Source organism: Nanorana parkeri, unplaced genomic scaffold (genome assembly GCF_000935625.1).
Source record: "Nanorana parkeri isolate BGI_ZX_2015 unplaced genomic scaffold, ASM93562v1 scaffold434, whole genome shotgun sequence".
Classification (NCBI taxonomy): Eukaryota; Metazoa; Chordata; class Amphibia; order Anura; family Dicroglossidae; genus Nanorana; species Nanorana parkeri.
In genome coordinates, this window is record NW_017306702.1 from 1,115,982 (window position 1) to 1,137,054 (window position 21,073).

The following is a 21,073-nucleotide window of genomic DNA, read 5'->3' on the forward strand; positions in this document are numbered from 1 at the left end:
ACTAAAATCTAGTGGGAACAATACTTCTTATTTTGGAGGTCAGTGGGAAGAATTCTCCTTATATTGGTGTCACGTACCTGATGTGAGTCTGAGATGACGAGAAGGACCTACCCTTGCAGCACTGGTCTGATGGCCCCAGAGAGTGGAACAGGTGCCAACGGACTGCGTGACACAAGGGTGCCACTGGGAAGAGATGCTGAAGACACCGGAGTGAAGCACCAGGCAGGTAGTCAGCCAGAAGCATGCAGGAGATCAGATAAGCAGAGTCAGAGCCGATCCGGGTCAGTAACTGACAAGCCGTGATGTGCCGAATCGGAAGGCAGAAGCTGGGTCAGGACAAGCCGAGGTCAAGCCGTGCAGGATAAATGGCACCAAATCAGCAGACAAGAGGCAGAGTAAGTGGAACAGGCCGAGTTCAGGGGCAGACGAAGAGCAGCAGAGTCAGAGGATACAGGCGCAATCAGGAATCAATGCTGGACACTAGCTGAAGAACTCTCAGCACTGAGGGCATGCAGGGTGAGAGTTTAAATAGGCCTTTTAAAGCCATGATTAGATGTAAGCTCATGCACACCAATCAGCGTGTGCGGTGTTGCGCGTGAACGCGTGCATCAACGTCCGATTATGAGCAATATTAGCACGAAAACCCTCACACATGCATGCGCTATGGCTCTTACAGTACCGGTTCTATGACTGCTTGCTGGGCTTCCCTTACATTTGGTGGTCAGTGAAGGGCCCTAGTACACTGGTGGTCAGTGGGAAGAATTCTCCTTATGTTGTTGGTCTTCAAAGGACCCTAGTACACTGATGGGAAGAATGCTTGATATAGTGATGGCCAGTGAAGGGCCCTAGGGAAAGAGTGACCCCATTACAGCTACCTGAAAAGATCATTGGTAGCAGTGGTAGCCTCTCAGGGGTACAAAATGTTCATTGCTCAAAGAAGCCTTAGCAACCTCTGGTGGAACCCTAGTTGAGAAAGTGCAGCATGTAACCCATGGGGGGGGAGGGGGGGTGTAGTTTGGCTCAAAAGACGTCTTTGCTTGTTAAACAAAATTAATTATATCAGTTTAGCGTTTTAGTAAATACAAAATTAGAGATGACTACTCTCAAGGGGAATCTGCCTATATAGCGCTCTCATGTCAGGTGTACTCGAAAAACATATAGGGGTGGGGGCTTGCATACAGCTGTGGAGAACATAGGCATACATTGCATTAAGTGGATGTGGCCCAGCAGGCCTGTTTAACACTTTCGCTGCCGTAGCATTTTTTTTTGCACAGATGTTAAAATTATCATTCTGGGCCTGAAAATTACTTAAAAATCTAATAAGAATTGTTACACATGCGCACTTAACAAAAGGTTTAGGTTTGCCCCCCGACTGATAAGATGGATCCAGATCCTGTATACCTCCCGGCGAGGCTTAAAGTTAATACTCTGGTCTCCCCTCCTTCTGCCATACCTAGAGGCACCCGCCAAGACTGCCCACTCTCTTCTGTTTTATTTGCCTTGGTGATGGAACCTTTGGGCTGCCTTGTTCGCACCTCTCTGCATATAAAAGGGTTACTTGTACACTCCATAGAGGAGACAATTTCCCTCTATGCTGATCATATGCTTATTTACTTGTCTGACCCTAATTCATCTCTTTTTCACCTTCTCAAATATCTGTATTTGGTGCTTTTTCGGGCTTTAGGGGGAATTGGGATAAATCCCTTCTCTTCCCCTTGGATCCTTCCACGACTCGAAATGTCCTCTCCTCCAGATTGAAAATAGTACAGGACTTAAAGTATTTGGGAATCCGAGTTTAACTCCCAATCTCCACCTATGAGTGTCCTGCTTTCCTATTCATTTTTCCATGGTAAAGATATCCATTACAGTGAATCTCAACCTAAGCCTTTATCAAGCAAGGTTCTCTGGAATCCTAGAGTTCATGGTGTAGTCCTGCCTCTATCCATCAATGTAAGGAGCAATCTTCCCACTGACCATCAATGTAAGGAGCAATCTTCCCACTGGCCCCTAATGTAAGGAGCATTCTTCCCACTGACCATCAATGTAAGGAGCAATCTTCCCACTGGCCCCTAATGTAAGGAGCATTCTTCCCACTGCCCGTTATGTGAGGAGCATTCTACCCACTGACCATCAATGTAAGGAGCAATCTTCCCACTGACCACCAATGTAAGGAGCATTCTACCCACTGACCATCAATGTAAGGAGCAATCTTCCCACTGACCATCAATGTAAGGAGCAATCTTCCCACTGGCCCCTAATGTAAGGAGCATTCTTCCCACTGCCCGTTATGTGAGGAGCATTCTACCCACTGACCATCAATGTAAGGAGCAATCTTCCCACTGACCATCAATGTAAGGAGCAATCTTCCCACTGGCCCCTAATGTAAGGAGCATTCTTCCCACTGCCCGTTATGTGAGGAGCATTCTACCCACTGACCATCAATGTAAGGAGCAATCTTCCCACTGACCACCAATGTAAGGAGCATTCTTCCCACTGACCTCCAATGTAAGGAGCATTCTTCCCACTGACCTCCAATGTAAGGAGCATTCTTCCCACTGCCCATCAATGTAAGGAGCATTCTTCCCACTGACCTCCAATGTAAGGAGCATTCTACCCACTGACCTCCAATGTAAGGAGCATTCTACCCACTGCCCATCAATGTAAGGAGCATTCTTCCCACTGCCCATTATGTGAGGAGCATTCTACCCACTGACCTCCAATGTAAGGAGCATTCTACCCACTGACCTCCAATGTAAGGAGCATTCTACCCACTGACCTCCAATGTAAGGAGCATTCTTCCCACTGACCTCCAATGTAAGGAGCATTCTTCCCACTGACCATCAATGTAAGGAGCATTCTTCCCACTGACCTCCCATGTGAGGAGCATTCTTCCCACTGCCCATTATGTGAGGAGCATTCTACCCACTGACCTCCAATGTAAGGAGCATTCTACCCACTGACCTTCAATGTAAGGAGCATTCTACCCACTGCCCATTATGTGAGGAGCATTCTACCCACTGCCCATTATGTGAGGAGCATTCTACCCACTGACCTCCAATGTAAGGAGCATTCTACCCACTGACCTCCAATGTAAGGAGCATTCTTCCCACTTCCCATTATGTGAGGAGCATTCTACCCACTGACCATCAATGTAAGGAGCATTCTACCCACTGACCTCCAATGTAAGGAGCATTCTACCCACTGCCCATTATGTGAGGAGCATTCTACCCACTGACCTCCAATGTAAGGAGCATTCTACCCACTGCCCATTATGTGAGGAGCATTCTACCCACTGACCATCAATGTAAGGAGCATTCTACCCACTGACCATCAATGTAAGGAGCATTCTACCCACCACCAGTATAAGGGATCATTTTCCACTGGCCACCAATGTTAGAGAGCACTACAATTTTCACTGTCTGTGTTTTTGTGTCAAATCTGCTAAGTAAGCTAGATACTGTAATGTTTTATTTATTCTTAGGGTTATTTCAAGGGTTCCTCCATGTTAAAAAAACTTGAGAACAGCTGATCTAAACCCTCCTGAATAAACATTATACCTTGTGTAATTGTGTTAAACTGAGGCCTCCAATGCTTCCTGTGTAAGGCTGGCCAGGCTGCCTTATAACCTTTACATGCAGCAGCATTGTCACCCTAAATGCATGTTCTCATTGTGGAATACAACATGAAATTCTGACACATAGAGAGCCAACACCAGCATCATTCTTTCCTGACGTCCTACAACCTCATTCATGTGACATCTAGCACCCGGATCAATGTATTTCTGCAGTGACTATAGGGTTGCCACCTGTCCAGGATTCACCCGGACAGTCCGGGTTTTGAATACTGTGTCCGGGTTTAATGGCAGCAGAAACCCGGACACAAGATGTCAGGCAGAAAGGGGCAACCAAAAATAAGATAGGGGCTACTGGCCCCCAACTGAAAATAGTCTCAACTGTGATACTTATATATGAATGGGTGGCACTATTTACATATGAATAAGCCGTGACTCATTCTCCCCATAAATTGTCAGCGCGTCGCTAGAGTGTTCAGGTTTCGCTTGAAGAAAAGGTGGCAACCCAAAATGGCTACAGACTGGTGTTTGTGATCAGGAAGCTTGTACAAATCAATGACAAGCTAACACTGTGCATGGCTGTCCTCATGAATTCACACATAGAGCAATTACCTGCAGTTAGGGACAGATGTGTGTCAACATTTTGTGTCCATGGCCGCTCATGTGTTCCTAACTGCAGGCAGTCGCTCCATGTTTGATTATATGTGAACACCTGCGGAGCCTGTCATTGATTTGTACAGGCTGAATGGCCGCAGATAATTGTAAACTTCTGCCGTAGGAGGCGTGAAAATGCGCATATCTGGGCGGTGGACTGCCGCGTAAATGAGGCCTGAAACTAGGGTTGCCACCTGTCCAGAATTCACACAGACAGTCCGGGTTTTGAATGCTGTGTCCGGGTTTCAGCTGCCATGAAACCCGGACACCTCATTCAAAAGATGTTAGGCAGACAGGGGCAACCAAAATTAAGATAGGGGCTACTGGCCCCCCACTGAAAATAGTCTTGACTGTGATATTTACATATTAATGGGTGGCGCTATTTACATACGAATAAACCGTGACTTGAAAAAATATCAATGCTTTGCTTAGGGTTGCCACCTGTCCAGGATTCACCCGGACAGTTCGGGTTTTGAATGCTGTGTCCGGGTTTCATGGCAGCAGAAACCCGGACACATGATGTCAGGCAGACAGGGGCAACCAAATTTAAGATAGGGGCTACTAGCCCTCAATTGAAAATAGTCTCAACTGTTATACTATATGAATATGAATTATCAAACGAAAAAGCCATAACTCATTATCTGTCAGTGTGTCGCTAGAGTGTTCGGGTTTCGCTTGAAGAAAAGGTGGCAACCCTAGCTTTGCTAGAGTGTCCGGTTTTCACTGGAAGAAAAGGTGGCAACTTTACCTGAAACCCCTTTCTCTGGACTGCCCACCACAGTTCTGCCTCTCACCAGAGGTTACAGCAAACATTCTAGTACAAGAAATAGGGGGAGCGGTTGTCATGGGAACAGAAAGTCAGGACAGCAATAACAACATTGTCAGAAGTTTTAAGTCTTGACTAAAAATGTCCCACCATCTGTTGGGGAAATCCCCCTGTGGCACAGACAACAAATACAACCTTGCAGCAGTACTTTCTCTACTCTATGCAAAATAAAACAGAAAATAGCATTTTCTTTCTGTGTGACAGTGTTCTGTTGATGTTCGGGCTGCAGTATTAACAGCATTGGCCAGGACGGGAGGAGTCCAAAGGGTGGCGCTGTTAATGCTGCAGACAGTGAATAGGCCGCCTATGTTGATGTTCGAGATGCAGTGCTCCTCCCGTCCACAGGGTGTCGCTTCGGGTGCTGCAGACATCAGTAGCGGCGCTCTGTAATAGTGTAGAGGCGAGGTGTGTACCCAGCCAGCACTCGCCTGTCTGCTCTTCTCTCGCTATGTCGTGTTTGCTCTGCTGCTTCAGGTGGTGCGGGGATGGCGGCTCCGGACACATTCCGCTCAAGGAGATGCCGGCTGTACAGCTGGACACACAGCACATGGGTGAGACATCGGGGTGGGGTGTACAGGACTGGGGAGGAGGCGGGGAATAGCTGGCAGAATGTGTTTGGGTGAGAGCCCCCTTCCCCTCCTCCATAGACTATCTGTTAGCTTCTACTTCCTGCAAACGCAGTGCTGTCACCAGGCCCCATATTGTATGGCACTTCCTGCACAGTGCTGTCACCAGGCCCCATATTGTATGGCACTTCCTGCAAAAACAGTGCTGTCACCAGGCCCCATAGTGTATGGCACTTCCTGCACAGTGCTGTCACCAGGCCCCATATTGTATGGCACTTCCTGCACAGTGCTGTCACCAGGCCCCATATTGTATGGCACTTCCTGTACAGTGCTGTCACCAGGCCCCATATTGTATGGCACTTCCTGTATAGTGCTGTCACCAGGCCCCATATTGTATGGCACTTCCTGCATAACCTCCTGTCTAGTGCCGACAACCGGCCCTATAATTGTATGGCACTTCCTGTATAGTGCTGTCACCAGGCCCCATATTGTATGGCACTTCCTGTATAGTGCTGTCACCAGGCCCCGTATTGTATGGCACTTCCTGTATAGTGCTGTCACCAGGCCCTATAATTGTATGGCACTTCCTGTATAGTGCTGTCACCAGGCCCCATATTGTATGGCACTTCCTGTATAGTGCTGTCACCAGGCCCCATATTGTATGGCACTTCCTGTATAGTGCTGTCACCAGGCCCTATAATTGTATGGCACTTCCTGCACATTGCTATCATCGGGCTTCATATATACACCAATCAGCCATAACATTCTGACCACAGGATCAACCAGGCAAGTGTAAGGATTTGACCGGTTTTGACAAGGACCAAATTGTGATGAGTAGATGACTGGGTCAGAGCAACCACTGCAGCTCTTGTGGGCTGTTCCCGGTCTGTAGTGGTCCAAGGACTGAAGACCAGTGACAGGATCATGGGTCAGGCTCATTGATGTACATGGGGAGTGAAGATTGACCAGTGTATTTCGATCCAATAGAAGAGCGACTGTAGCTCAAATTGCAGTAAAAGTTCATGCTGGTTCCCATAGAAAGGTGTCTGTACACACAGTGCTTTGTAGTTTGCTGTGTATGGGGGCTGCATAGCTGCAGACCAGTCGGGGTGCCCATGCTGACCTGTGTCCACTGCCACAAGCTTCTATAATGGGCACATGAGCATCAGAACTGGACCATGGAGCAATGGAAGAAGGTGACCTGTTCTGATGTATCATATGGATGGCTGTGTGTGCCAGTTACCTGGGGAAGACATGGCACCAGGATGCACAATGGGAAGAAGGCACGCCAGCGGGGGCAGTGTCATGATTTGGGCAATGTTCTGCTGGGGAATCTTGGCTCCTGCCATTCATGTGGATGTTACTTTGACACGTACCACCGACCTAAACATTGTTGTCCAAGTACACCTCTACGTAGAAACGCTTTTCCCTGATGGCAGTGGTCTCTTTCAGCAGGAAAATGCGTCCTGCCACACTGCAGAATGGTTTGAGGAACACAACGAGTTTGAGGTGTTGTCTTGGCCTCCAAATTCTCCAGACCTCATACCAATCGAGCATCTGTGGGATGTGCTGGAAAAACAAGTCGGATCCATGGGGGGCCTAAAGGGATTCAATGATCTGCTACTGATGGCTTGGTGCCAGATGCCACAGCATACCTCCAGAGGTCTAGTGGAGTCCATGCCTCAACGGGTCAGGGGGGACTCCATATTAGGCGGGTGGTCATAATGTTATGGCTGATGGTGTATATTGTATGACACTTCCAGCTCAGTACAGTCACCGGGCCCCATATGTATATTGTATGACACTTCCAGCTCAGTGCAGTCACCGGGCCCCATATGTATATTGTATGACACTTCCAGCACAGTGCAGGAACCGGGCCCCATATGTATATTGTATGACACTTCTAGCTGGAAATTGTTGTTACAAGTATCCTCATGGAAAGATTTCCCCTATGTTCCTGTTCTGGTGGCAACTCAAAATTTCAAACCCGGTGGCATTGGTGATCAGGACACCCTCCCTAACTGGGACACAGACCGCAATAAAGATCTGACGTGTTATAGTCCCCTCTCCCCTCTATCTAAAAAAACGTTTTTTTTCTTTAGTTCTACTTGACGTTATTGGCACCTCATCCCTGTACTGTATGAATAATAAATGTGAAACAGAATGCTGCTGTATGGAACTCGCCTGGTTACCTCATGTCTTTGTCATCCTAAAAAGGATCATATTACTTGTCAACAAATGGGTACATTTAACTAAAGACAATTTTTTTAAATGGAGTAGTAAGGGTTTAGAAGCTCTGTCAGGTTTATATTTCTGTGCGTGTTCAATAGAGAGACAAAGCAAATGGCTAACGCACTCATCAATTTGTTACCAGCATTACAGCAAGGTGCACATGGAAGGGCTTTAAACCGTAACAGCAAAAAGTTTCCCCGCACACTCACCAGCCAGCATGCAAAAAAACTTGTCTCACCCCTAAGGCTAAAAACAGAGGTTTAGATACACGTCTTCTGCAGAAAATTCACCAGAGAGAGTCGCCTGCTCTGCTTGTCCTGGTGACCGCTGTCATCAAAACTGAAAATTTAAGTTTTGAGTTGTCACCCGAACTGGAGTAGAGCAGAAATATACCAGTGGGGAAGCTTGTTCTGGAGACAGCTAAGGGCGGGTTCACACCATATGCGTCGGGGCTACGCTGGCCCTTGTTTCCAGTGCAGCCTCAAGGCAAGGCAATTTTGCTTTTGTCACAGATGGGCTTGGTTCACACCACTGCGAAGCACAGGCGTTGTAGTGGTGTGCGCTGGAAAAAATCGGCATGTCATACTTTTTTTCAGTGCAGTGAGATGCAACACTGTAGCACCACCTTACACCCTGCTGTGCCTTTTAGAACTTAAAGGAGAACTATGGGGTCAGGGCTTTTCCCCATAGTTCTCCTTAGGGTAACGGGAGGACACAAACTGGCGTTCTCCCGTTACACTAAGCTCAGTATACCGCGAGCTACACCTCGCGGTATACTGAGACGCCGGAGCGGATCCCGACATCAATGTCGAGATCCGCCCAGCTGCCTGAGAGGCAGAGGCAGCTGTCAATCTAGAGGCAGAGCCAGCTGTACCCACCCTCTCCCCGTCCGTTCCGCCAGTCAGCGCTGGCGGATCGGGGAGGGGGGAATCCAGCCCCTCCCACGGCAGAGAGCTGTGACAGGATGGAGAGGTGAGCGAATGCCGGTATATGTTCGCTCACCTCCCGATCTTCTGAGCCGACCTGTGACAGTCTCATTGTCACAGGTCGGCTAGAACTATGAGGTGAGTGAAAAGCACTCCTCATAGTTCTCCTTAACATCCAAGCCCATATATAATACCTGGTTCCTGCACTGAGCTGGAAGTGTCATACAATATACATATGGGGCCCGGTGACTGCACTGAGCTGGAAGTGTCATACAATATACACTCACCTCAATGAAAAGCACTCACCTCATAGTTCTCCTTTAATGAAATGTCCCTTTCAATAATGTTCTAAAAAAAGAAGTGTGATGTGTCGGGATTGTCGTGTCGGGATTGTCACATCGGCACTGTGTCGGGCACCACACAACAGCCGCTGTGCATTTAGCTCAGAATCTGGCGTAAAGAGGGGCTTTAATTTTGCTTCCTGTTGTGCCTTCGGGACAGTAAATGAAGGTAATTCTCCTCAATGGGATACAGACAGTACAAAAACTGACCATTCCCTACTCTAAAAATGTTGTGGCTTTAGAAATATTTTAAGTTGCAATGGGGCAGATGTAGTTCTCATCAGCAGGAAATAGGGATGCCAGTTTCTACGCCTATACCAGGGTGGACAAAAAATATTGAATTCAGGAGCTAGCCTGTCCAATCCAGGAGTCGGCTCTATTGACAGCAACCAGAGAAAACCTCAAAAGTTAGGCGCCAGCTGTAATTTGTAAAAACGTCAAGTCCTGTAGCACTCCTTACCGGAAATCCCAAAGAGGTTAAACGGGGGCTCGAAATGACAGCGGATGGCACCGCACATAGAACAACTTTGGATGCACGAGGCACGACAAAAAACACACGAGTCAGTGCAAATCCATTTAATGATATGTCACTCAGAAAATCAAGCGCTTTCTGGGCCACACAGGGTCCACTCAGCTTGATGAAGGGGACCCCGTGTGGCCCCGAAAGCGCTTGATTTTCTGAGTGACATATTTAATGGATTTGCACTGACCCGTGTGTTTTATGTCGTGCCTGGTGTGCTGGTGACATCTGCATCCAAAGCTGTAATTTGTAAGGGCCCATCGGCTGCCTGGCTCCTGGGATTTGATAAGGTTGATTGTGGGGGGGTTTTTTTCTTTTAAAAAAATATATAATTTCACTACACAGGAAGTGCAAGGGTTCTGCATTAATTATCAGGATTAACAAGTATTTTTCTGTATTTGCAGAAAATGTACTTAGCCTGAAAAAAATAGAAACTAATGCAGCCACCACATTTGATGATTTTAATATAACATTTTTGTTCTCAAGTTTAGAAATGTAATTTGTATTTAAATGAAATTGTAACTCCAACTCTCAAAAGAAACAACTGTCAGGTTTCTGTTAACGTTTGTGGATCGGGTAAGAGATATTTTCTCAATGCCTTGGTGACAACATTGTCACTAGTATCGGGAGGGAGGGTGAGATCTGAGTGACATATTTAATGGATTTGCACTGACCCGTGTGTTTTATGTCGTGCCTGGTGTGCTGGTGACATCTGCATCCAAAGCTGTAATTTGTAAGGGCCCATCGGCTGCCTGGCTCCTGGGATTTGATAAGGTTGATTGTGGGGGGGTTTTTTTCTTTTAAAAAAATATATAATTTCACTACACAGGAAGTGCAAGGGTTCTGCATTAATTATCAGGATTAACAAGTATTTTTCTGTATTTGCAGAAAATGTACTTAGCCTGAAAAAAATAGAAACTAATGCAGCCACCACATTTGATGATTTTAATATAACATTTTTGTTCTCAAGTTTAGAAATGTAATTTGTATTTAAATGAAATTGTAACTCCAACTCTCAAAAGAAACAACTGTCAGGTTTCTGTTAACGTTTGTGGATCGGGTAAGAGATATTTTCTCAATGCCTTGGTGACAACATTGTCACTAGTATCGGGAGGGAGGGTGAGAACAATACAGACCTCACGGAGGTTCTCAATTTGGGAGTGGTAGTGGTTTTGCACCCCTATTAAAACTACACTGAGTGGCCAGATTATTATGACCACCTGACGTTTGTAGGCAAATTAGCTATAATTTGGCGCTGAAGTTGCTAGAGGGCCAGACCATTATAAATAGGGAAGCAGGTTGTTTACCACGACAGTAGAAGAGATTTTTTTCTGAAGATACGGGGAAACAACGCAATTTAACAGCCTTTGAACGTGGGATGATTGTTGGCGCTCGGAGCCATGGAGCGAGTATCAGCAAAACAGCAGAATTCGTTAAATGTTCAAGAGCAGCTGTTGTTAAAGTGTTTAAAGACTGGACTGTCAGCCGAAAATCTGGGTCCGAACGTGCAAACTGTGGCCGTCAGCGACTAGTCAATGTTAGGGCAGAACGGAGAGTGGCAAGACTGGTACAAGATAACAGAAAGGGCAACAGTGCAGTGTCAGATTCCTCGCATCACCTTTCAACATCTCGTGGAGTCACGAGGCGGCCCAACGAAGTCATCTCGTGGCCCAACGAAGTACGGATGGGGTGGTCATAATAATCTGGCCACTCAGTGTATATAGAATGTTACTAAAAATCTGGATCCGTAACTCATCTGCATTTTGCTCTTGGTGGACCTAGACTGGTAGTTTTTACAAGATATCATGTTTTCTCTTTTTCCTTCTCTGCTATGTTAAATGCTACTTATTGGCTGCATCTTTTCATCCAGTAATTATACACCCTCTGTATCCATTTCTCTGTGGACAATGTATTACAATTACTCTGCAGACCTTTCCAACCAGTCCGTTATAGAGGTATCGGGTACATACATCCTGTGCCTGCAATCTGCATGTCATTTAAAATTGAATCAAGAATAATCAATCATAAAGCTGAAAGTACAAGATGAATACCCTCTGTAATGTGTGTGAATGCATTTTTCATTATTTCCCTTCTCCTTGCAGGAACGGATGTCGTAATTGTTAAAAATGGCAGAAGAATCTGTGGCACTGGTGCCTGCCTTGCCAATGCTCCTCTTCATCAGAATAAGAGTTACTTTGAATTTAAAGTGCAGTCTACAGGTTGGTATCCACTTATTGATGGGGGGGGTATAACCTTAGAAACTGTGCAGTAAACCCAGGATGGATTGAGGACAGAAGAAAAGCATATACTTGGCCTTCATATAAAAGCCACCTTTTTGTTCATTTACCAGCAGTGGACAAAGTTCTACACTTTTGGTAGAAGCCTTTTTAATAATCTTAGATGAACTGCACTAATTATTTATTTAAAGGAGAATTATGAGGTGAGTGCTTTTCACTCACCTCATAGTTCCAGCCGACCTGTGACAATGAGACTGTCAATGTGTGTGTGCACAGAGATGGAAAACACACAGTTGGGATTTGCCTGAAGATTATAGTGGGGAAAAAAACACTTCTTAATTTCCGCATTAAATATGTTCCTCAATAACCACAAGGGATAAAATTGCACTCGTGTGCACCAAATGTCTTTGCAAACCCAAATATTACCATGGAAAAAGTTGGGGTGACATAGACTGTGAACATCGGAGCAATCGGGCCTCAGCCAATACAGGTTGCCTGTCGAATACTACAGGAGGGGGGTGGAGACAAGACCGATCACCCTGCACATAGAGAGAGAGCAGCAGTGACCGGTCTTTATTACAGAAAGCTCCTGCACAGAGGAAACGTTTCACACTGGATTACTGCGCAGATCTTAAAGAAATACACCAAGTTCATCAAGATTCCAGTAAGGATACACACGCCTCATGTATACATGCAATGTTTGGTTGCAGATTTTAGAAAAGTGGCCTCCAGAAGGCTCCAGCCTGCTAATCCTCTTTTTAATATTGACCAGACAGTCTTTTTTTCTGTTATGCAGTGGACCGTCTAAGCACAGGGCTGGACAAATCCCAGGAGCCAGGTAGCTGTTGCTCCTTTTAAAATGTACAGATGACACCTAACTTGTAAGGTTTTCTCTAGTTGTTGTCAATGGAGCAAAAAAATTAAAAATCCTGTTAGCTCCTGGACTGGACACTCTGGCTCCTGAGTTCCATATTAACCTCCCTGGCGGTATGATTATGGAGGATTTTAGCATGCCAAAGCGGTACATCGTTTTTCATGGCAATTTGTTGTTTTATATTGTAGGCCTGTCATTCTTAGTAAATCTTAGGAATAACTCACCTAAATCTGTCCAAACAAGAGTCCAGTAGACATCCCGGGTATGATAAAGCTTGAAACACGAAATTATAATATAGTAAAAAATTATAATATAATAATTAAAAAAATGGTCCAGTAAATGGGAATTCTGGGGGCGCTGCCTGATCCGTACCACAGTCAATAGAGTACAGTAAAAGTGCAGGCAGGACACTGGACAATGCTCTAGGGATAAAATTGAAGTGAAATAGTTTGATAAATATATGTAATTATAGCAGATTACATTGTATTGTCTGTATTCTTTGTAAATGTCATGTTTTCACTTTTAAATTTCCCGCCGGCTCTGCCCCCTGCTGTGACGCCCGAAAACTAAACTGAATGCCGGCATCGGCCGGGCGAACAAAGCAGAGGACACCGCGGGCTCGCAGGGACAAGGTAAGTGACACTTTTGAGCAATCCCGAGTGTGGCTTGGGGTTTCCGCTCTTGGTACTGAAAATTAACCCTGAGCCACACTCGGGATTACCACCAGGGAGGTTAAACCCCAGGTCTAAGCAGACAGGCAATTGCCACCTGTTTTCTGCTACCATTAAGGAAACGGGAAGGAAGGAAGTGTCATAATGGCACTTAGGGGTTTGGATTAGGTAACTGACTATGTTTTCTATGAACTAGTACATTTGAATGCCTCGGCTGCTGGTTATAGGTTTAGAGTCCCTTCTAGACATGTGTATCTGTCATTTGTATGACTATAATGTACACTCGGTGAGATTAGAACATCAGTGCGATGAAAGTGAACAAACTGCAAGGACTGCATTCCTGTGCATGCGGAGATGCAATCTACTGACCTGAGCACATTCTGCCGTACAGCTCATCATTCTTATTAAGGTACATGTTGGCAGTTTGTATGCAGGACCGCAAATACAAATCATGGGGCCCCATAGCAAAAATATGATAGGGGGCTTCTCCTGACGACTTCTCTGAGCTGTGAGTAATGATGCCAAGATCCCAAAGACCCGTCTTGTGCATCTGAAGTTATCTCTACACTGTAGACTTTACAGGGGATTAGAGTTGTCAACTACAATCACTCCCACCCTTAATGATAAAGTTCATGTTCTATGTTTAATTTGTGCCAACAACATAATGGGCCCCCTTTCCACCCCCTGGCTCCATAGCAGCCACCTGGGCTGCTTTGGCTATAGTTACGCACTGTTTGTATTTACTAAAAACCCTTTTCCATCTTTGCTCTAATTAAGATGCGGCCAGCAAGAGGTATAAATTGCCCTGTGTGCAAGGGCCATTGTGGGCTAATCACTGAAAGTGGTATAACAAGACAATGGGATTTAAACTGCAACACTCCACTATACAATACACAATTTGCATTCTTTACAAAACACACGGTGATGTTATTTACACACAGTGCAGACTTGTGAACACATTGGGAGATTAAATTACTGCAGATATGTGCAAGTGTGATTCCTGTATGAACACAAAAGGTGCATTCTCTAGGAAATCAAAGTCATTGTAAATACTCAAGATATTTGATCTAATCATTTTCTATGCCAAATGATCAATTCACAGACCTAGATATGGCTAAGGTGTAAATGTATTATTTTTTCTGAATTTTACTTTGTGCATGTCCATAAACAAAAATTTAATATATTGCAGTTTATCAGTACCCAGATGTAGTGGCTGCAATTTTCTTTCAGGCTAAGAACATTTTTAATGTTCTTAGCCACCCAAGAACAGAAAGTGCAAGATAATGTAAAGGGGGGGAGCCAACATAGCCCCTCCCACTCCCAGCAATGTGTCTATAGGTGAAGCATGACTTCTAGCTACTGAGTTTGTTTCTGGCTAATTTTACTGCTACAAGCTATCCAAAGAGGACTTTCACCTTACCCTAGATATACCTAAGCCACCGAGCCTGACATCTTCCAACTTGGCAAGTTTCAGGGACCATACCCACAACATGTCATGTGGAAGACACAGGGCCAGTCTGCAATACATTTTGCACTCACCCTTGGTACAAAACTACAGCGAGGTGCAATTAGTTGAAGGGTGCTCTATGGGTCCAGGGCCATTGTCCAAATTGAACAGAAGAGTTTTGGGGGTTTGGTGGAAAAGGTGGATAATGCTATTCAGTGACTGAGAGGTCTCTGAGCAGCATCAGCTTCCTTGCTGTCATTAAGGCAGGCATCAAAATCTAGATTACATTGTATATAGATTTTTTTGAGGTGATGAGTTTAATTTTTGTAGTGATGTTTTTTCTGTAAAGCAATGCACCAGGGGAAGATTTAGTTGTACTACAGAAGCTGAATTACCTGAAATGGTAGTTGATATAAATGCTAAAAACACTATAAAATGTTTTCCAATGATTACAGGTGTTTGGGGACTTGGCGTTGCAACCCAAAAAGCCAACCTAAATCCGATCCCATTGGGAAGAGATGTGCACAGTCTTGTGATGAGAAATGATGGAGCCATCTATCACAATAATGAGGAGAAGAACAGGCTACCAGCCAACAGCCTTCCACAAGAGGGCGATGTAGTGGTGAGTAGAATCCTCTGCACTGGGTGCTATAGTGTTTGTATTGCTACTGTCCCAAAATGTTTCACTGTTAACCAAACTTACAGAATGTTGTGTTTTTAAAAAAAAATTCCAATAACTTTTATTGATGACACCAGGTAATACAACCAACATACATGTCCTTACACTTAGAGTCTGGTCGAGCTACCATTTAGTAAGCTTTTAACTGTCAAACATAGAAGGCATGAGAGGTAACAAAAGTACAGTACATATTACCTTATAATTAGCACCATCCTGAGATGGGGAAACCGGTAGGTGAAATGCACTCGGGGAAGCCATGTACTCTAGGCACTCTAGGGAGGACAAGCATAGAGAAGAGTAGCAATAGTATACCGTAACATGTGACGTCTTGTTTTCCCTTTGCTGAGGACTGCACTATAGAACTGCAATCTCCCAAGCACATATCTTCTGTATATTGGGAGCAATTATTGAACCGGAGAAGCAGAGATGTGCGGATCAGAATGATCCAAGGTGAGGGGCCAGGACCCCCGCCTCAGGTGTCATCATGCTATCTATCCATAGAAGTGCGGTGGGAGTAAATCGCCTTCTGAAGTCGGGGCCTAGTTATGGTTTACTGGGACATGTGCCGGAGATAACTATCCGAGTCACAAAAGCATACCAATGGCGCCCAAGTGGAGTTAAACTGCTCCTCAGTATTTTTTTCAGGGAGGCAGTCAGATCGTCCATCCTATAGATATCATTCACCCTGGAATACCAAAGCTGCATAGTGGGAGGTTGGGGAGACTTCCATAGCAGTGGAATTCAGGCCCTAGCAGCATTCACAAGATGTACCGTGAGGGGGGTTATGTATCTAGCCAGTGAACGCCTGGGCATGTGCAGTAGGCAGGCGGCTGGGTCATTGTGCAGGTCCACCATGGTCAGGGAGCGCACCACCTCGCCCACTGCATTCCAAAAGCTGCGCAGTTTTGTGCAGGACCAAAAGATATGCAGCAGTGTGCCGGAGAGGAATCGCACCTCCAACACATGGGGGAAATGGAGGCGTCAGAATGCCCGTACAGTGACTACAACTGATTGGCTGCAGTCACTATTCAGCTGGCAGTTTTTGGCCTTGCTCCTTCGACAAAAGCTTCATAGATCAAACATGGAGCTTGGTAATTGCACTAATAAGATGAAATGTCCAATGGACAGCACGATCACTGTACTCGTGCATGTTTTAGACTGACGTACGTGCACAAGTAAAAAAAAAAAGTTTTTAATGTCTTCCTGCCCTGGGAGGGCTGCCATTCTTTCATTTATATGAAACGGGCAGACGGCAAGTGGTTAAAGAAAATGCCTTACTTAAAGCGACAAACCTCATGAGTCCTAACTTTTTTTTTTTTACACTGCAGATTTAAAAATGTTTTATGTCTGGTGTTCTGCTTTAAAATGGCTCATAATGCAAATTGACACATGAGAAATGTCTATGGTATGACATAACGTATCCATAGAAACCGTATGAATGCTACGCCGTGCAAGTGAAGATGAAGTAACACTCAAAAAAAAAAAGTTCATACAAAATGTTTTTAATTAACTCATTAAAGGAGGAGGGGCCGTGACATTCAGAATGGCCGTGCAGTGAGGAGAGCAGTCCTTTTAGAAATGCTGCTTGCCTGGCTTTAATTCTGATCCAACATCTTCAATACTTTGAGCTATTGATCCAGTAGAAGTACACAGATCGGGAGACACGGATCCTTTTGCTTCCTGCTTGTTCTGGGACGGTGACTCAAAATATTGAGACCAGAGACAGGCAAATACTATTTTTACAAGGAGACTAGCATGGCATTCTCCATATGTTACTCTGCATAGGTGCTTTAAATTGCCCTGTCTGGCACAGTGTGTGTCCTCCATTGCTCTCCACAAGCTTTAACATTGAAGTAGGTGCTGGAATACTAGAGCATAGCTTGGCGCATGCATTGGGCTTAAAAACTTTTTTCCGTGACATGTTTTGATGCACGCACCATATTGTGAAGCTTGTTGGGAGTGCAGCATGACCAAAACACAGTGCTGGCCCTCAAATTTATGGGGGAAAAAAAGAAAATTGCTTGAGTGCTTTAAAGTACACATTTCTATTATTGTTCATATCCTGTTTGGGTTTGCTACATGGAAATTGTAGATTTATACCGAAACCTCAGCCTCTCCACCCAAACACAGTTGCAAAACAAACACACACACACATACAAACCTTAATTCCAGAAAAACTTCTAACTAAAAAGATAAAGTACATATCAGGGAGATGTTTTATCTGCCAAAGCATTTGCAATTTTTAATGCAAAACTGCTCTGCTTTAAGACTTATGTGGTGTTGGAATTGTTTTGGGATCAAGTTGTGCTCCTTTTTATTGTAAAACTTGGCTAACACAGAGCAACATTGTTCCATACTTTTATTCAGTAATTTCTATTTCTATCCCTCCATTAAACACTGATTAATTATTTTTATTTTTTTTCCTTTAGGGCATTACCTATGATCATGTAGAATTAAATGTGTATTTAAATGGAAAGAATATGCATTGTCCTGCATCGGGCATAAGAGGGACAGTCTTTCCTGTTGTATATGGTAAGTGATATGTTTAAGGCTGTATTGTTTTTCTAAAACAATACACACCAATGATTTTAGGACAGTGGTGAAGTGCCAGGGCCTGGCCCCAGCTGTAAACACTGCCCCCCTGGTATTTCTGCCACTGACTCCAAGCTGTAGAGGGACTATAAATCTCAGCAACACATTATTCAGCAATGCAGAATAATATGAAGCTACATACTCTGTTCTGCTCCGGGGTGCCGGGCTGATGTCTCCAGCGGAGGATCTCAGAAGGGCTTCACCAGCAGCCTAAATGTAAAAGAAAAATCTGTTTAATTATTGAAAGTAAAATGATTTCATATCCGCATGCAGATCTGTATGCTGATGTGATTTTTAGTTAAAAGGGGGTAAATGTCCGCTTTAATGCAACATGTGATTCATGCATCGCAATGAGCTGGCTTGGTGTGAATGGACAATTTAAATATCCAAAGATTTGTGAAAGAACAATTAGACCAATCCTTTTTTTTTTGCATCTAATGTGTAGGGCTGTAACCAACTTATTGATCAATTATGATGACAGTTGTCAACTATTCTCATTATCGATTAGTTGGTTGGATCCCCTAGCTCTCTCCTCCATGCTGGGAGGAGGGCACAGCAAGCAGTGGGCGGATGCAATAGCCAGCCTTTTATTGCAATTTGAAATGGCCAATAGCAGGCTGGCTATTGCACCCGCCCACTGCTTGCTGTATTTCCATTCAGCTGCCGTCTGTGGAATCTTGGCATTGGCAGCTGTCATTCCCTGGCTGAAGCTATTCAAGCGCCATGTGCTTACAGTACAATTATTAAACAAAAAATTATAAAAGGTTGGAAAAAAGTCATTTTCGGTTTCAGCCTGACATTCTGCTGCGGGAGGTGCGTTGCAGTGCCGTTCAATTCAATGGCACCCCAAACGCGCCTCCCACCCACAGTGGCAAAAAGTTTCCCAGCACACTCACCAGCCAGCATGCAAAAAAACTTGTCTCACCGCTAAGGTTAAAGACGGAGGTTTAGTTAAACGTCTTCTACAGAAAATGTGAAAGCCGCACTGCCTCGCCAAGGCACCTCTATATAGTGCGGTCCTAACTCTAAACTCCATCTTGGAGCACATGTGGCAAAAGATCAAATTGGGTGCAGGTTTGTCAGGAGGAAGCCCAACCTCACCTAAAGGCACAGAGACACACAAGGGACACCGCACATCACAACGGCAGCTGAGACGACCCCCCTCCATGCGTCACTGCAGCAAATCGGTCAAGCAAAACAAATGGCAAACGCACTCATCAATTTGTTACCAGCTTCACAGCAAGGTGCACATGGAAGGGCTTTAAACAGTAATGGCAAAAGGTTTCCCAGCACACTCACCAGCCAGCATGCAAAAAAACTTGTGTGATCGCCCACAATGGAGCGCACGGTACCACAATGGTGTATGTTCCAGTGCAGTTCGATTGCAAAAAATTGTGCAAGCATTTTTATTCTGAAGTAAACTTTGTAACACTGCATTTGGTATTTAATTTGTTTCGATTAATCGAGAAAAAAAATTGGCCAACCAATCGATTATGAAAATCATTAGTTGCAGCCCTACTCATGCGTACATCCATATGAACTTTGACATGCAATTTCAAAACTCATTGGCAATTATTTTACATCTTCAGATCATATTAAAATAAGACATGGTGACCCTGAGTTATTAATTTTTGTCTGCTGTTTTAAAATGAACATATTACATTTTTATAGGCCCGTATGAGAAATCTGGATAGTTGTGGATGTGGATAGTTGTGATACATGCAGCAGGCAGACAATTGTAATCTGGTGTGTTTGAGTAACCAGTTGTGTCCTGGTTTTTCTTGCAGTGGATGACAGTGCGATCCTGGACTGCCAGTTCAGTGAGTTTTACCACACTCCTCCACCTGGATTTGAGAAGATCTTATTTGAGCAGCAGATTTTCTAACGACTGGGTCCCCACACTGTTCCCAAAGCTGATGATTTCTATTTAAGCTGCACGATGCATACTGAACATGTGCTTTGTATTTTTATCTCAGTGGGTGCAGGTCTTTCAGATCTTGTGTGTGTGTGTGTGTGTAAGTATTTTACAAAGCATTGCCTAGCTGCAATTGCCGCTGTCCACAAAGCCGTGTAGATATTATCTGATATTTTTGTGAAATATATAGTCATTTTAGGCAAATTGTTAGTGTTGCTGATTGTAAATAGGATGTTTTTGCCAGTGATTAAAAGTGAACCAGTTGGCCATTTTTTTTAACTTTTGAAAATAAAAGTGTTACATAAAATCAGACACTGCAAGATGCCTAAGAATACCTAATTAGCCTGAAATGCTTCCTCCGTGTGCTTCCTTTAAACTAGTTTTACTTTGTTACTGGGGTCTAAGTTCTGCCAACTATGGTCCACTTCTCCAGTGCCAATAAGGGCACCCTCGTTGGACAACCTGAGTGGCAGTTGCTAATGCTTAGCCCAGAAGTAAGGCGCTCAAAGCAACCCTCGGACTGAACAAAAAAAAAATAGAACAAATTTCTCCATCAAGGCCTATGAGCATTGATCGAGGAATCCCCACTGTTTCCTTTGCATTGTCACAGCGGCCGCCGGTATCTCATTAGCTGACGTCTCTGTTCGTTCAAAGATTTTTAGACCGGCTCCTTCAAGCAGCGGATCGAGGGATGCCAGCCGAAAGGGTGCCGACAGTAGTACCCATTGTGCAGAATTCGCATAATGTATGGCCGGCTTTAGAGAACCTTTAAAAATGTAAGAGAGCCTCTCCTGTGGCTTCACTGATAAGTTTTTGGCTAAGGCTTCTTCAAAAACAGACACTGTTAGGGCTCATTCACATAGCGTAGAGTGGGGGCGTACAGATCCGTGCAGCGTGCATGGCCATATCGGGCCGTTCCTGGGAAAGACAGGTGCTGCGTGTGATTGTATGCAGCAGCCTGTTCTTCCCTATGAGAGGACGTGGCCGTACGTTGTCGTACGCTCGTCTTGTCTGCATCCGAG

The 21,073-nt window shown here is 44.7% G+C and overlaps 1 protein-coding gene across 2 annotated transcripts; it reads left to right on the forward strand.

Moving 5' to 3' along the window:
* The first annotated feature begins 5,436 nt into the window (after positions 1–5,436).
* Positions 5,437–20,335, forward strand: SPRYD7 (SPRY domain containing 7). 2 transcript variants are annotated; one of them, XM_018560134.1, is made up of 5 exons: positions 5,437–5,602; positions 11,739–11,855; positions 15,321–15,487; positions 17,974–18,076; positions 19,924–20,335. In XM_018560134.1, the coding sequence occupies exons 1-5, from the start codon at positions 5,500–5,502 to the stop codon at positions 20,019–20,021; spliced, it is 588 nt and encodes a 195-aa protein (XP_018415636.1). In that variant the 5' UTR covers positions 5,437–5,499; the 3' UTR covers positions 20,022–20,335. The 2 variants fall into 2 exon arrangements, with proteins under 2 accessions (XP_018415636.1, XP_018415637.1); XM_018560135.1 differs by lacking the exon at positions 11,739–11,855.
* The last annotated feature ends 738 nt before the right edge of the window (positions 20,336–21,073 follow it).